Raw genomic sequence first — 16,985 nt, 5'->3', positions numbered from 1 at the left:
TTTTGAAAAAACGTGCTTATTAGTTTCACTCTGTCCGTCCGTCCGTCCGTCCGTCTGTCCGTGTGTCTGTTTACAAAACTTCTACACCCTTGAAGATAGAAAGCTTTTACATATATATAGATCTTTACTAGAAACTTATTTTCGTAGAACAAAATTTTTATCTATCTTCCCCCCTTTAGAAGTTATACCCCCTCGAAACCCTAAAAATGCCGTTCTTTAACTATTTAGTGCAATGAAACCATAAGGATTTTTCAAATTTTGCAAACGCAGAAAGGCAGTGGCTTGCTTCCCCTAGCGAGGTATACTAAAGGTTAACTTTAGAAAAACAAAATGGCCGCTCAAATTTACCGTTATCTAAAGTCCGTTTTTTTCAAATTTTTGATGTCGTTTATTTTCTAGACCCCAACCTGTAGAAGCTTGAAATTTTATGGGCTTTTAGACATTAACAAATAGTTCATTTCGTTGGAAGAAAATTTTTTTCCATCTCCTTCCCCTCTCAAGTTATTGCCTCTTGAAATTTATAAAATTTGAATTTTTGACACCTTATATTTCCGAAACCGCAAGCTTTTTCAAATTTCTATAAACACAAAAAGCTAACGGTAAATTCAATGACATTAAAAAATATAATTATTTTTCTTAACTCACATAATTAAAACTTAAAATCGAGCATTATGTTAACCCCTCTTTATATTAATTTTTGCTTTATTTCTAAAGACTGCATGTATGTATCATCCTAAATATATGCAATCCTAGAACGAGTTTTGTATATGAATGAAAATAATTTTTAGAATGTGTGATAGGTATACCTAGACTGTATTTAAAAGCAGAATTTTCACTTGCTGAAGGGAAAAGTGCTACAATACAAACCATTGGTTTGACCCAACTTTATTTATTTAAATAAATTTGTTAGTGTTTTTATAACACAGAATTTTAAGAATGTAAGCACTAGCAAAGTAGGAAAAGATTTAATTTTAACTTTTTCTGTATAAAAATTTTAAAAAAGTTGATCTTGTGGGAAATTTATGATGTTAAAAAGGGCCCTTTATAGACCCCATAAGAATACGGGTAAATTCATAAACTGTTAACTGTCACTTTCTCTTAGGGTCCAGACCTGTATTCAATTTCCAGGCCCGGAAGATAACCCCGATTGACAGAAATTTTTCGACTGACAGAAAAAAATTTGATGAAAATTTTTTTCAAAAACAAAGCCTTCCGACATAAGCAAGTACAACATACATATATTCGACAGCAGTAAGATTTTAAAAGTTTTTAAAACACTAAATTTACTCTTTAAAACTTGAAAAAACTTTAAAGGTCGCGAAAATGAAAACGTCATCATTGGTCATCATGTCATTACTCAGTAATGTTCCTTATGTATATGATTTTTAAAAAAATGTATAATTTGTATAAAGGAAAAAGATTTCCACGGTGCTTTTATGTTTTAAGTCATTTGCATCTAAAAATAATTTTATACAAATATATTTTGAAGTTTTATTTGGCTGTTTGCAAAAAAAATTCAAAAAAAAAAATGATGAAATTCTCATTTCCTCAATGTTTAAAGTTTTTTCAAATTTTGTAAAGCAAAATTTAGTATTTTAAAAACTTTTCAAATTTTTTCATTTACAATAACTTTTTTTTTAAAAATTCCAAATAAAATAAACAAAATGGGTTCATAAATGGTTTTTTCTAAATTTCACACTTTTATGATCCAAAATAAGAATTTTCGGTTTTGGTATAGCCAATATATTTATTTGTGTTTGATAAATACTTTGAATTTTGACGTTTATCACATACATACATATTTATAAAGTTTTTAAAAGTTTTTTCAAGTTTTCTGTGTGGTTTATTTTTTTCTCAGTGAGATTTTTTTTTTTGAGAAACCTTGTCATTGTTTCTCTTTTTTAAAGTTTTTGCAAGTTTTATCCCAGACAAACCTAATAATTTGTTGATATTGGTTACATTTTTGCATATATACATACATATGTATGTACATATAACTAATATTATTTAACCAATAAATGTGCGAAGGTAAAATTTTTAGTTACTGAAGGCCAGCTATAATTAAAAAAAAATTGTCAGATGCTTCAGTTTAGAATTCAAAATTAAATGCCATTAAGTGGTCATTTCTCTAAAAATATACGAAAATAATAAAAAATATTAAGCAAATGAAAAGAACCTACTTCTTCAATAGTTTTTTTCAAACTAAAAAAATAATTTCAAAGAAAAATAAATTGAGGAAAAACATACGAATTATATCGAATTTGACCCGATCAAAGCAATTTGGAAAATTATTTTATTGCGGTGGCCTTATACTTACCAGAGTAGTCCGCTACGTATTAAAAACATTTATATACTCTTTTATATGCAGTTTGAACTCGACTTCAACCGGATTTACGGCTCATATATCAATCGATTAATAATAAATCGATCAATCGATGTCAATACTAAATCGATTTTACAATCATTCAAAAATCGATTTCGGAATCACGAAGACCATCATTCTGGAATCAATCGTTCATCGATTCCTGAATCGGTGCATGGAAACTAGCAATTATAGGGGTGATCAAAAATATTTAGTAAAGAATTACGAAATAGCGTTCCCAGAGTAAGATACAATTTTTAATAAGTAGTATTATGAATTTTAGATAAAAAGAAAAATCCAAAATCAAAACAGAGCACATATGTAAATTCTTTATTCAATAATTCAATTTAAAAAGATTTTAATGAATTGGGAGGAAAGCAGGACTAATTTAAGAGCGGAGGAAACCCCCTGATGGGAGTAGTTTCAACAGCATTGTTAATTTTTAGCTCATTGTTTTAAATCTTAAAATAATGAGTAAAGGTTTAATATATAAGAGTGAAATTAAATATTTTCAACTAAATTGGCCTATAAATAATCTACATTTTTGATTTTTTCCAATAAAAATACTTATGTTTTAATAGTTTCGACAACGAAATAATACTTGTATAAGAAATATAAAATTATACGAAAGTAAAAATCCCTACCATAAAAATGCATAATTGAATACATCAAAAGTGTTGTAAAACGAAGATTTCAGTTTTTTACATACGTCGTACCTACCATTTTCCCGAATATGGCAATTGTTTTCCGAAAATTGAATTACATATATGTTAGGGAAATAAAGCTCTCAAATTAATATTTTTTTTGCATATGATCTGAGCATGCAGTGGAAATTCAAAATTTAATCAGGGTTCTATTGCACCAACCATTTTTACTTTAAGAAAATACTTTTTTATTAGTATAGTTCATTAGTAATTTGATTCTTGGTGCACCAGAAACTGAAAATTGTATGACAACTAATGAATAAAATGTAAAAAGTGCTTGGTGCAAAACACCTGTAAAAATAATTTCTTTAAATTGAAACAATTTCTGTGAAGCAAACAATTGAAAAAGTTAAATATAGCAAAATATGGAAATCAAGTCATTAAAAAAACAGCAATTTCTAATTATATATTTCTCTGCGAGGTTTAGGGATAAAATAAAAAGAAAAAAGTCGAAACACATTTGATTATTGACAAATTAAAAATACAATACATAACAAATTTTTTGCTGCCTTCTGAGGTATCTTTTATTATTTTAAACTTGTCGAGTTCCTTCTTCTCTTATATTTTTATTATTATAATTACATACATTCTTTTAATTACTAGGTTTTCTATGGCTTTCGCAAAAATATTGAGTTTTCTTGTACATACAGAGAATTTTCAGATATACTTATTTTAGCAATTTTTTTTTTCTGTAATGGTAACACTGGGGAATTCTATAAACCTTTTATAAAACTTAATAGAGATTCTTTAATTCTTCTTGATCCAGGGATATTTAGCGAGTCGAAGGCATATTGATAATGGCAATTAGATGGCGCAAGTTTACCAAACTTTTACAAGCAAATAGGTTTTTGCATGTCAAAAGGCTATTAATTTTTAATATTATAAAATACTTTACATTTTTAGGAACATACAATGTGGTCAAAAATTTTCCACGTTGAAAGAAAACATATTGAGTGGGAAAGCGAGCTCCGGTGGCTGTACAATTAATATTCCTTCCAAGGAAGTGGTAACGAAATTACCACCTTTATCAAAACCTTTGATTGAAATGCCTGACGTTGTATATGCAGCTGTAAGGCAAGAAGAAAATGAAACGCAGGTAACTGAATTATCAAATGGGTTAATGGTAGCATCTGAAAAAAGGTTCGGGCAGTTTTGCACAGTAGGAGGTAAAAACAAATTCATGCAAATGCTGGCTTTATCTTTTTTTGTTTCAGTTGTTGTTGATTCTGGTTCAAGGTACGAGGTAGCTTATCCAAGTGGAATATCTCATTTTCTTGAAAAATTAGCTTTCAATGTAAGCTTAAAAAAACAGATGAGTTACAAATTTTAAATGTTTGCTTTCAGTCTACCCAAAATTTTCGAAATAAGGATGCAATTTTAAAAGAGTTGGAAAAATACGGCGGAATATGTGATTGCCAAAGTTCGCGCGATACTTTTATCTATGCATCAAGTATTGATAGCAAAGGACTAAATACAGTTATTCGATTGCTAGGAGATGTTATTTTACGCCCTTTGGTAGATACACAAGAAATTGTTTTCGCGAAGCAAGCAGTAAATTTTGATTTACAAACTTTAGAAATAAGGCCAGAGCAAGATTTAATATTGATGGACATGATCCACGCAGCAGCATATAAAGAAAACACTTTAGGTTTTCCAAAACTATGCCCAAAAGAAAATTTGGATGCAATTGACAGGAATATAGTATTAAATTATTTATCGAATTACCACACCCCCGATAGAATGGTGGTAGCTGGAGTAGGGGTAAATGTCTAAAAAAAATTTTTATTGATTATGTACAATTTCTAACTAAAATATTAATTAAGGTCGATCATAAAATTTTATGCGAGCAAGTTGAAAAGTATTTTGTTGAAACGAAGCCAATTTGGGGAAAAAATGGTGTCGCAAATGTGAAGCAAGCTGATAAATCAATTGCGCAGTATACTGGAGGGCTTCAAATACAGCGGTGCGATATTCCAAATTTTGCAGTTGCGGAGCTTCCAGAATTAGCGCATATAGTTATTGGTCTTGAAAGCTGTTCACACCAAGATCCCGATTTCGTAGCTAGTTGCGTACTTAATATTATGATGGGCGGTGGAGGTTCCTTCTCCGCTGGAGGTCCAGGAAAAGGAATGTACACAAGATTATATACAAATGTTTTAAATAAATATCATTGGATGTATAGTGCTACTGCTTTGAATCATGCCTATGCAGATACAGGACTATTTTGCATACATGCAAGTTCGCCGCCAAATAACGTGCAAGAGATGACGGAAGTTATTACTAAAGAGTTAACAAAAATGGCGACGCAACCAGATCAGCAAGAATTGAGACGAGCTAAAACTCAGTTGCAATCTATGCTGCTTATGAATTTAGAGGCACGTCCAGTTGTTTTTGAGGATATAGGGCGACAAGTGCTAGCTACCGGAAAAAGACGTGCACCTGAAAATTTCATAAAAGATATCGGTAAGGAATTTTTTTTTTGTTGTGATGAATCATTAATTTCAAATTAATTTTAGAAAATGTTCAAGCGGAAAATATTGTTAAAATAGCACAAAGGATGCTGGAATCGCCTCCTTCTATCGCCGCAAGAGGTAATGTTAAAAATATCCCTGATGTTAAGGAGGTTCAATTAGCTTTATCAAGCGATGGTAGACTCCCTGGCTCTAAAAGAATTTTTTTTAAATAAAAAAATTATTTGTATAAAATTATATTTAAATTGTATTTTTTGAGGAAACAAAGCTGGTTTATTAAAAGCAATGTCATAAAAAAGAATTAAAAGAAATTACAGTTGCCATACTTTTGAAAATATTCATAAAGCTAAAATATCAAACGAAAATATTTTTCTTTTAAGTTGCGGGATAAATACAAATTAGGGTTTTGACATCACCCTTATTGTAAATCTCATTCGCAGCACTGAAATGTGGAGAAAAATTCTAATAAAATTTTCAAACGTAGAACGCCAGTATTCTAGAGTGGTCTGTTAATTTTAAGTTTTGATTTGTTCAAACATTTGGTTATTATCCAAATAAAAATGATTATAAGCATCTCTAAAACGTTTTCCTTCCAATCGCAGATTCCTTTCTCGGTTTTCTTTTCTAAAACAACTACAGCAAAGGGAAACGAGTTCAATTTAATTAAACTATTTGTCTATTGTTTTTTGAAATATCTTATTTTTTTAAACAAATTTGAAAAACTTAGATATTGACACCTGACAGCTGTATTAAAATATCGGTTTTGACACTTCGAAATTAATGCTGCTATTGCAGATTCATACGAGTGAGATTTAGAATTACTCAAAAGTCTACGTGCGTAAATTATTTTGAAATTCGTAGAATTCTACGGGTGAGATTTCACAATAAGGGTGTATTATATGTATGGAGCGCATTACAATTTAAATAAAAAATCATGCTTTTTCATGTAAAATGTGCTCTATGGGCAAAAAAATGGTTTATTGAGCAAATAAGCACAAAAAAATCTGTAAAATGTGGTTTATGAAGCAAAAACGTGACCGAATATTTTACAAACTAGATAGGAAAAACGGGTTGCGTCACGTGAGAAAGCTCCCGTCAAAACCAATAAAACCACTTTTAAGTCAAAATTTTTAAAAATGGCGTATAATCCAAATTAGACCTCAGCAGACGATTTATCATATGTTAATTTTACTATACATATGTATCTCTTTTATAACAAATTGAAATTTCATTGTTTATTTTACAATTTTGATTTATTTTATAATATTCTTTTCTAAGTACATATGTACACATATATTTAGAAAAGGTTCTGTTGTTACATTATTTTGTCTAGCTGGTTTTAGTAAAATTTGGTCATATTTTACATGATCAGTTAATAGTATTTTTATTAAATAAAATACTTAAGTCGAATTAGTTATTACTTTAACTTATGAGAAGTTTCTAGCTTCTTCAATTGAGTAAAAATTTTCTTTTCGTAACATATCTATTGCAATTTTAATTCCTTTATTACTTAAAACTAGTTAATTTATTACATTTTAGCCTAATGCATGGCATAGTTCCCATTGTTTAATTCTTCTTTAATTAATTGCATTTTGTATTTTATTTCAAATAAATTTTTGTTCAACTGTTTGTTTGTATGAATTATTGTTTTCGGTTGTGTTTTTACGGTTGAATTGAAAATTTTCAGCTACATTTTTTTTTTACTTTTAGTAAAAAGTTTAGCACCTATTTTTCTATTTATTCTAACCCAGCATTTACACGTACAAGTTACTTGCAAGAAAGTTTGTATAATATTAATTGTCAATTAGTTTTTTGAAATGTCAAATTACTTGCTATTATGACGTAGGCGTTTAGCAAGTTAATTTTTGAAAATGTCTTTGAGAAGAAAACAACTAGCAATATATGTATATAATTGTTTATAAATTTTAGAAACCATAAGTTTGCTAAGTTTAATTTTTTCAAAACAAAATTCAAAAATTTTAAATTAAAAAAAAAAAAAATCAAAACAACAAATTTTTTTTTGTGAATTTCTCAATATGTCAAATTACTTGCTCAAATTACTGGCAGCAAAATTTTCTTGCAAGTTGAACTGCAAGTAAACAAGCAAGTAGAAATATTTCAATGTGTTAGTAAAATTTTTGTATGTATTGCAACTTTCTTGCAAGTAACTTGTACGTGTAAATGCTGGGTAACATAAATTCCACCTTCCATATTATAATTTTTTTGCTTGTTTTTTCTTATTATGATATTGAACATCAAATATTTTTTTATTTTTAATTCTCGGAAAATTTTCTAATCTAGCTTGTTCAAATTTTTCTGGGTCTGTAACGTTTCTTACAAAAATATATCTACAGATTTTTTATTTGTTGAGCAAATTGAACAATTATATTCGTAAATTGCACTATGCAGTAAGTCTCCAGATTCTAGATTTCTAAGGGAACCGAGTGAGGCAGGAATATGCCCCCGGTCACTGCAGCCATTTGCGACTTATTATAGCCTCTCCGCGCCCCAACTTATAATATCTTCATTCGAAGTATGAAATCGGAGACATCCATAAGGGAGTAGGGTAGCATTTCCCGAACGCTTACGAAAACCCTGTCCAAAACAATTACGTCGCCGGACACCCAGTAACGAGCAGTTGCAAAGGATGTGCACGGAAGTTTCATCACAGTCTCCGCAAAATCTTCACTGGGCAGAGCCCGATTCTCCCAATCTATCCGCGGTGAGCTTCCCCGAGCACGTTGGAAGAAACATCTCCGCCTGATGACACCCTCTCGTGTCCGGCCGGTGAAGACCGCATTCCATTGGGAATAGGTAGGCGACTCTAGACCCAACGGTGGAAGAAGACAGACCACAGAAAGGCAACGAGTGCACAAAGTCAGCCCCAGATCTCCTTCGCGCCAACTCCGTTGCCCGCATGTCCAGACCAGCGTAATTTGGGTCGACTGAAGCGTATACAATGCCGACTCTCAGACAGATCTCAAATGCATGGATTTCGGCTTGAAACACTATAAAATACGTGTCCGGGCTCACATTTATACGCGTGCCCGAGCGGACACCTTATATGCCCGAACCCTCACCTGACCCCGTTTTTGGGCTCGTCCGCGTACCACACGCTTGAACCTGACTCAAGTACCGGGCCACCCTGCTCCAACTATTGTTTATTCTAAGAATCAGATCGCTCTCAATAAAATCTTTATGAGGCCTTCTCGCCAGAGAGAAGTCGGTAAGTCATTAGCCCAGCTTCTTTCACTATATAAAGATGCAGTGGTGGCAACTAAATCCTCACCTCCAGTGCAGCAGTGGGAGCCATCCGAACCAGTCACTCTCAGGCGGGCCAGCAGTGGGAGCCATCCGAACCAGTCACTCTCAAGCTTTTCCAACTTGACCCGTACACCCACTTGCTGAGCATTTCTGCACCATACGTTCGACGCCTACGTGACAATGGACCTAGGAAGTGCCGTATATAGCCACAGTGCTGCCCTAGGACTGATACCTAATGGAGGTCTTATACGTCCATACGGCCGTTGTAGCCCTCCCGATGACTCTTTCTATGTGAGTATTTAAGGAGAAGCGATCATCTACCCCTAATTTACCTCCCTAAAGTAACCAATACATTCACCAAACAGAATGGGCTTGTCAATTTATCACTTCTTCTTCTTCTGGCCAATGCAATCATGGCACTTTTACTGGGATTTATATTTAACCCATTGCTTTCAATAAAAAGAAGGTAAGGCTGGTGGGACGAAAAGACCTTGGGTGGTTGCTTGGTCCCTTACCTGCCTTCGGAATATACGTCACGTTGATTACTCTCCATGCTTGGGGAACGTAGTCCCAAGCATGCCTGGTATGAAAAATTTCAACAACGCTCTAGATATGTATTGAAAACCCCTCTGCAAACACATAGGATATATCCCATCATCACCTGGAGATTTGAAGGGCTAAAAATAAACGCAGCCCACCTAATCCTACCCATTGTAAAGATTGTATGATTGTTGCCAGTCATATTTCCTGAACCAAGATGACCTTAATTCAATGACTGCATTCGAGTGATTTCAAAGACCCTCTGAGTCAGGAAAGTGCGCTGAGGCCGTTGGCTTTCCGTTCTCGGCCATGAAGCCGTCAGGCCGTTCCATCAGGCCCAGCCAGCTAGCATACTTTTTGGAAAATACCCTGTGGAAACCCGTACTGCTGGGCAGTTCATCTATGCTCTCGCAGAACGCCCTCGATATCTACCATTATTCTGATAGAAGCGAATGGAACCAACCTCCTCTATGAGGAGCGTTTCGAATTGACTCCAATTTGTGAACTGAGGTCCCCGGAGACCAGGATATCAAACCTAAGCTGTTTATTGTCGGACATAGATATCTCATTTGAGACACCATTGATCCTGTTACTGATAAACTTAGTGCAAAGGGTGATGTCAAGAACCTCTTTTCTAATTCCCTCATTCATAATCGGGTCGAGAATCTCTTTCCTATGACCCTTATTCATAATCGCGCATTGGCAACACTTCCTATTATCAACTGGAAATTTCTCCTTCAATAAAAGTCCACTAACTCCTTCAACTGTTCGTCTGGATGGATACAATCATCCGGGAGATAGGATGAACAAACTCTGCCCAATCCCGGGGGACCTCATCTTCACCAACGCAGCTACCTGATGCTTGGAGCCATATTTTGTAATAGGAAGATATGTTAGTCTTTCACTAAACAAGATGCAGGCCCTAGGACTATCCCCAATTTATTAACATACAATAGATCACCTGTTAGGCTCTTAATCTGATCCTTCACTATGTATTATCTTTTAAACTTATATTTAGGTTAGTACGAGTACTTACATAAGATTCTTATTACATTAATATTAAATACATTACACCTTCTTCCTCTGGATAAAAAATTATTATCTTATTTTGAATTAGGAGAGAAAATTTTTGGTTGGTAAATATTTACTTTGTTTTTCTTATTTTTATAATTTTTTATTTAGGTATAATTTGCTTTTTTATTTCTAGTCTAAGAATTTATTTATGTATTATTTTACTTATTTTTGTAATTATCATTTGTAATCTAAAAATTTATTTTTATTAATTAAAAATTATTAAAATTATATTACTAAACTATACTATCCTACGGCAGGCTAGTCACCTACCTAGTTAAACCCTATGACGCTATGAAACTAGTGCATGAAAAATCATGCACTGGCCCTATGCTCCTTCTAGGAGTGAAGAAAGGAAAAAAAAAAAAAAAAAAAAAAAAAAAAAAAAAGACTATATCTAATAAAAATGAGTGGTTACATACATACATACAGTATATAATGTATATTTTGTTATTTTTTAGGCAACAAATTTTATTGTGTTATTCTTATGTACTATATCTTCTTTGTTATTTTCTAAATTTTTTATTTTTTCGTTTGAACCAATTATTTCTGTAATTATAAATGGTTCAATGTATTGTGGTTGTAGTTTATGTCTTCGTTCTTTTTTTAATAAAATTTTGTTCTTAAATAAAAATTATGATTTCTTTCAACAGAATCTAATGTTTCATAATGGCAAGCAGTTGAAAATCTATGTTCTATGCTCAATAAGCTACTGATTTCCTTAATAATATGATTTTTATATTTAGTCCTCCTATCCGAAAGGATTGTTTTTATCGGTCCATATAAAAGTATACAATGTTCTACTATTCCTTTTGCTATTGTTTTTGCTTCTTTGCTTATAATAGGTACTGCTACTACAAACTTCCTATTAATTTCCTTTTTCAGATATAGGAAAATGTCCTATAGTATCAATTATAACATTGTGGAACGGTTTTTGTGGGGTTTCTGTAATTTGTAAAGGTTCTTTATTCTTGAATATTATTTTATTTTTCTGACCTATTTCGCAATTTTTAACAAATTGTACTACATCTTTATACATGCTTTTCCAATAGTAATTGCTTCTTAATTTTGCAGATAATCTTTTTTGTCCGGACCACCGAAGATTGGATCGTAATGGAATTTTTCCAATAATTTTTTAATTTCATTTTTATCTATTACTGCTTTAATTATTGCAGTTTTTAAGTTTCTTAATATTTTATTGCCGGTCTTTTTAAATTCATCAATTTTTATGAATGAAAACAAACTATCATTATCATCTATTTGAATGTGATCAATATTCAAATCTTTTGTGATGTTTTCATTTGTAGCTACTTCTATTACTTTAAGACATTTTTTGTGTTTAAATATTATATACATGCATATTTTATTATTCTCTTTTGTTCATTTTATTTTAGGCTTTTTCCAATCTTTATAATTTTCATATATTTTCATATTTTCAGGAATACAAATTTCCTCAGAGATTTGTATTTTATCCTTATTAGCAGTATTTTCCGTATTTTTAGTGACTGACCCGGTTTTTATTTGCATAAGTTTTTAGATTTTAAGCCAGTGATAATGCGTCTGCTATGCTACATTATCTTTTCCTTCGATATATTCTATGGTAAAATTGTATTCTTCTAGATCTAATCTCATTCTTGTAAGTTTTGATGAGGAATTTTTTAGTGAAAACAGATACGATAATGGTTTATGGTCACTTTTTATTGTAAAGTGTGTTCCATAAATGTATGGACGGTAATATTTTATTGCAAAGTGTATTGCAGCTGGTCCTTTTTCTATAGTTGATTATATATTACTTTCTTATATATTACTTTTACATATTGTTATATTACTTTCTCCTTTTGTGAAGGATTTTGACGCGGATGAAGTGGGTAACAATAAACCGTTGTACTCTTAAATTAATGCTGCGCCTACAGCATAATTTGATTAGTCTTTGATACGTGGTAATGGGAATTTATCAGATATTTGTTTTTATCAACTTGCCTATAACCTATATACAAAGACGCCATTTCTTTAAATTTCCTTTCTTGGGTACTAATATAAACGAGCTATTAAAATTTGATTGCCCCAAGCCAATTTATTTTTATAATTTATTGAGCAAACTCAATTAATTGGTTTTTTACTAAATTTTCTGTTTGTTTTTTGATTTCTCCTTTTGCGTAGAAGGTGTGATTTTATGTATACCGGATTATTATCAGTTATTCTTAACTTTTGTTTATAAAAATTATTAACAGTCATTTTGTCATTTTCTATTTGAAAAATATTACTATATTCTCCACATAATGGTTTTACTTTGGAATAATATTTTTCGAAATTATATTTTCAATCCTTTAATACGTTCCTGATTAAATTCGTTTTTATGGGTCTTTATTATAGTTGCATCAGATAGTGGTTGAGTTTTTAAAACTATGTTAAATTTTATTGTTTCCGGTTCTAGATTAATATTCATTACCCGTACTATGGTGTTCCTTGACAATACTATTGTATGAGAAATAAAAATTCCTTCAGATATTTTTTGATCTAAAATTACACATTCTTCGTTAGATGGTAATATGAATTTCCTGAATACTTCACATCGAGCTAATGTATCACTATTACGTCCACCATAAATTGGAATTGTAAAAATATGAAAATCGGTTTTAATAGTTAAACTCATTTTATCATAGTCAATATTAAAATTAAAATTTTTTAAAAAATCTTTCCTTAATATACCTTGAGCTGCTTATATTAAATATGTCTGGTATACTACATGAAATAGACATTTTAGATTATAATTATTAATATATAATCATAAAGTCTTGATATTTGATCATAAAGTCTCTAAAGATTTAATTGTATACCTTTTTATTTCTTTTATATTTATATTTTCCTCTTTATTTATTGATGTTTATTTATCGCTGAGATTTCAATTAGCGAAATATCTGCTTGAGTATCTACTAGTAAATTAATGTTATTTGTATTTAAATTTTACGATATATTTATATAGTCAGAAAAGTTAAGATCGCGATAGAAAATATTTTATATTAATTTACTTATGGGCTGAGGTTTTCCTCTAAATTTTGGTTCTCGGTGTTCTGCCCTTGCCACTGAGGGTGATTGGCGTTTCCCATATATCTAACTTTGCGTTTCTATTAAAATTTTGTCTATAATTGTTTCTATTTTGGAATCCGTTATTATTATTACGATTGAATGACCTGTTATTATTGTTATTTAATGATTTGATATTATTATTACCGAAAGATTTTTTGTTATTATTTTTTTTCTACCACGATTGTTGCTATTGTAGTTTTTATATATATAAGTGTTCTTATTATTTTAGTCCACTAAAATCCAGTACAAATCCAAAAGCGTCTGATCCAGAATGGAGGGCTGTCTGGTCTGTGACTGATCCCTGAGGGATGGCAAAGTCTAGGAGAAGTAAACTCCGAAATAAAACAAAAGTAATGCAATGAACAAAACAAAAGGATTTCATACCCCAATTGGCAATCCAATAAATTTGGAAAATCCACATTTGGTCTCACGGATTCTTGGGGAGATCACTTATTGTCTCTACCGACTCTTTTAAAAGAACCCCTCGGATCATGTGGACACGACCATGTGACAACATCTATGTCCAAAATATGTCCAAAGGTGACAAACAGAAAAAAAGATATAGAGATAAAAACAGATATAAAGAGAAATAGAGATAAAATCAGAAAACTGATAACTGCCACTTAAATATAAGAATAAGTGAGCTAGAAGCGCTTTGTAAATAATTGAAAATTTAAATCCAGTATCTCAGAGAGGAAAATAATAAGCTAAAAAAAAACAAACATTAGTAGATATTTACAAACAAATAGTAGATAATTTGCACTGTTGTTTAGGGTCCAATACAATTAATCAAAATATTAATAGAACATTAAAATATAGTAAGCCTTGGATGGATAATGAATGCATACGTTTAATAAAAATTAAAAACTATTGGTATAGTAAACATATGCAAAATTTAGATAACAATTACATTAAAGATAAGTACCACTTTTGGCTTAACAAATTTACATCACTAAAAAGACAAAAACAAAAAAGCTATGATGCATATAACTTTCTAAAATACTCAAATAATATCAAGAAGACATGGGAATATGTGAAGGAAATTGCTACTGACGGAAGTAAAATAACAAACGAGTTCTTTACAAATTTGGTTTCTGAAACAGAAAAAACAGTAAAAATTAATGATTTCAACGAATTATATTGCAATATTGGCAAAGACATGGCTGCTAAATTTGATACAATTTACATCCCACAAATAATATCTAAAAGCAGGTTTTGTTTAACAGAGATAAATGAGGTCACAACTATCAAATTAATTAATAGTTTATCAACAACAAACAGTGCAGGTATAGATAATATCTCTTCAAAAATTATAAAACAATGTCAAAAAGAATTAGCAGAACCAATAACGACATTAATAAATTCTTCAATAAGAGATAGTTGTGTACCTGAAGTGATGAAAATTAATAAAGTCATACCAATATACAAAAAAACCGGTGACAAAAACAATATAAACAACTTTAGACCGATTTCTATAGCTTCTGTTTTAAGTAAAGTAATTGAAACATATGTCAATAAGCAATTTACATTATTTACAACTATTTAAGAGATATTAATTTCCTGTCGAAGATACAATATGGTTTTACTAGAAATTCGAGCACCAATACTGCACTATTTGATGTAGTGAGTCATATACAAAACCTTGTATGCATAAATGAAAAAGTTGGATTGGTATTTTTCAACTTAACTAAAGCGTTTGACTCTGTTGATCGCAAAATAATGTTACGAAAATTGTTCGAATGTGGCGTAAGAGGCAGAGAATACCATTGGTTTGAGAGTTATTTGAATCAAAGAAAACAATATGCCGAATGCGAGAATATAAAAAGCGAAAGTATGTTAGTAGAGTATGGAGTAATTCAAGGAAGTTCGCTGGGGCCGATTTTGTTTGCGTATTACATTGACACCTTCTCTAAATTAAAATTAAGTGGACGAATTTTTATGTTTGCCGATGACATAGCCATTGTATATAATGAAAAGTCTCTTGAAATTATGGAAAATATCATTAATAATGACATGAAATCTATACATAAATGGATGTGTCAACATAAATTATCGGTAAATGTAAAAAAGACTAAATACATGCTATTCAACTCCAAGGAAACTGAAATTAATATAATATACAACGGAAATGTCATAAGTAAAGTAAAGAATTACAAATACTTAGGCGTAACCGTGGATCAAAATTTAAATTGGAATCAGCCTGTTTCCGAAACTTTGAGTAAAACTAGGAGAATCGCTGGGTTATTCAAAATACTAGGTAGACGTATACCTGAAAATATCAAAATTTCAGTATACTACAGTCTATTTCATAGTGTTCTGACATATGGAATAGGTATATGGGGCAATACATATTCGAAAAACATCAATTCTCTACAAAGAGTTCAAAATAAAGCTATTAAAAATCTTTTTTGCCTACCAACTAGAACTTCAACCAGTGAAATACAGAAAAAATACAACATTTTAAAACTAAATGACTACAAAGAAATTATTCAATTATGCCATATCTTCAATATTAAAAACAAGTACATAAAATCGAACACAATTCTAATAACCAATAATGAAATACACAACTATAATACAAGGAGTGCCAATGAATTCAGATACATCACAGGACCTGGTTTGAATGGTATCACACCAATTTCTGCTTCTTCCATAACATTATTTAATAATCTTCCCAACTACTTCAAAGATTCGTCCAAAACTAATTTTAAGAAAAGACTGAAGAAATATTACATGGATAAATACAACACCTAATATCCATAAAACTTACGCGAACATTATACGAGTATGTATATAATTAGTTGAATTTATATCTTATTACGTTGGAAATTTACAAATTCTAGTTACTGTTACTTATGTATGTAAATTTTGTTTTTATTTTCTTTTGGTTAATGCTTGTTTTGTTAAAATACCTGAAATTAATGATTAGCTTTTTCTTTTATTAATCTTTTAAATTATTATTCTTTTAAGAATTAATTTAGACATTATGTATTCTTTTTTTTAAAGTTATATACTCTACGCGAGCTAAAACAGCTCATTTGAGATTGAATTAATAAATAAAAAAAAAAAAAAAAAAATTGGAATCAATCCAATAAAAGATATAAATCCGGAAAAAGTTACGTCAAACAAATTGGAATACTGCACAGATAAGGAGGATCTGGCTCGGGAAACCGATTGGTTCTCAAGAGAAAAAGCAAAAAGAGAGACATATCGAACAGCAGATATAAGAGTCCTATGAACAAGGTGAGCAAAATAAAAAAAACCTCTGCAGATAGATCCAGAAAGATCAAACACTACAAGAAAGACCAAACCCCTTCCTGTTATATTATATGATAAAGTACATGTTCAAAGAAGCCAAAATAAACTTTAGGGTCAACATGATGAATTATAATCAACTTAAAATTAGCAACTTATAATTAACCAAAAAAATAAATTAATCTAAAGTAGAGTGGCATACCTACGAAAATAAAATGACAAGACTTTTAC

The 16,985-nt window shown here is 30.8% G+C and overlaps 2 protein-coding genes across 2 annotated transcripts; both read left to right on the top strand.

Annotated features, from left to right (window-relative positions):
• The first annotated feature begins 3,758 nt into the window (after nucleotides 1-3,758).
• Nucleotides 3,759-5,902, top strand: LOC129616960 (mitochondrial-processing peptidase subunit alpha). The gene is made up of 6 exons (XM_055532432.1): nucleotides 3,759-3,910; nucleotides 3,970-4,232; nucleotides 4,281-4,360; nucleotides 4,411-4,827; nucleotides 4,890-5,529; nucleotides 5,583-5,902. Exons 1-6 carry the CDS (start codon nucleotides 3,864-3,866, stop codon nucleotides 5,750-5,752), a joined length of 1,617 nt encoding a protein of 538 aa, XP_055388407.1. The 5' UTR covers nucleotides 3,759-3,863; the 3' UTR covers nucleotides 5,753-5,902.
• A 7,240-nt stretch (nucleotides 5,903-13,142) lies between these two features.
• Nucleotides 13,143-16,737, top strand: LOC129616959 (uncharacterized). Its single transcript, XM_055532431.1, has 5 exons — nucleotides 13,143-13,149; nucleotides 14,273-14,910; nucleotides 15,069-15,554; nucleotides 15,597-15,831; nucleotides 16,598-16,737. The coding sequence occupies exons 1-5, from the start codon at nucleotides 13,143-13,145 to the stop codon at nucleotides 16,735-16,737; spliced, it is 1,506 nt and encodes a 501-aa protein (XP_055388406.1).
• Nucleotides 16,738-16,985: the final 248 nt, after the last annotated feature.

Source organism: Condylostylus longicornis, unplaced genomic scaffold (assembly GCF_029603195.1).
Source record: "Condylostylus longicornis isolate FDR11 unplaced genomic scaffold, ASM2960319v2 ptg000343l, whole genome shotgun sequence".
Taxonomy (NCBI): domain Eukaryota; kingdom Metazoa; phylum Arthropoda; class Insecta; order Diptera; family Dolichopodidae; genus Condylostylus; species Condylostylus longicornis.
The sequence above is the reverse complement of the archived record's forward strand: the minus strand, read 5'-3'. Positions and strand labels throughout refer to the sequence as shown.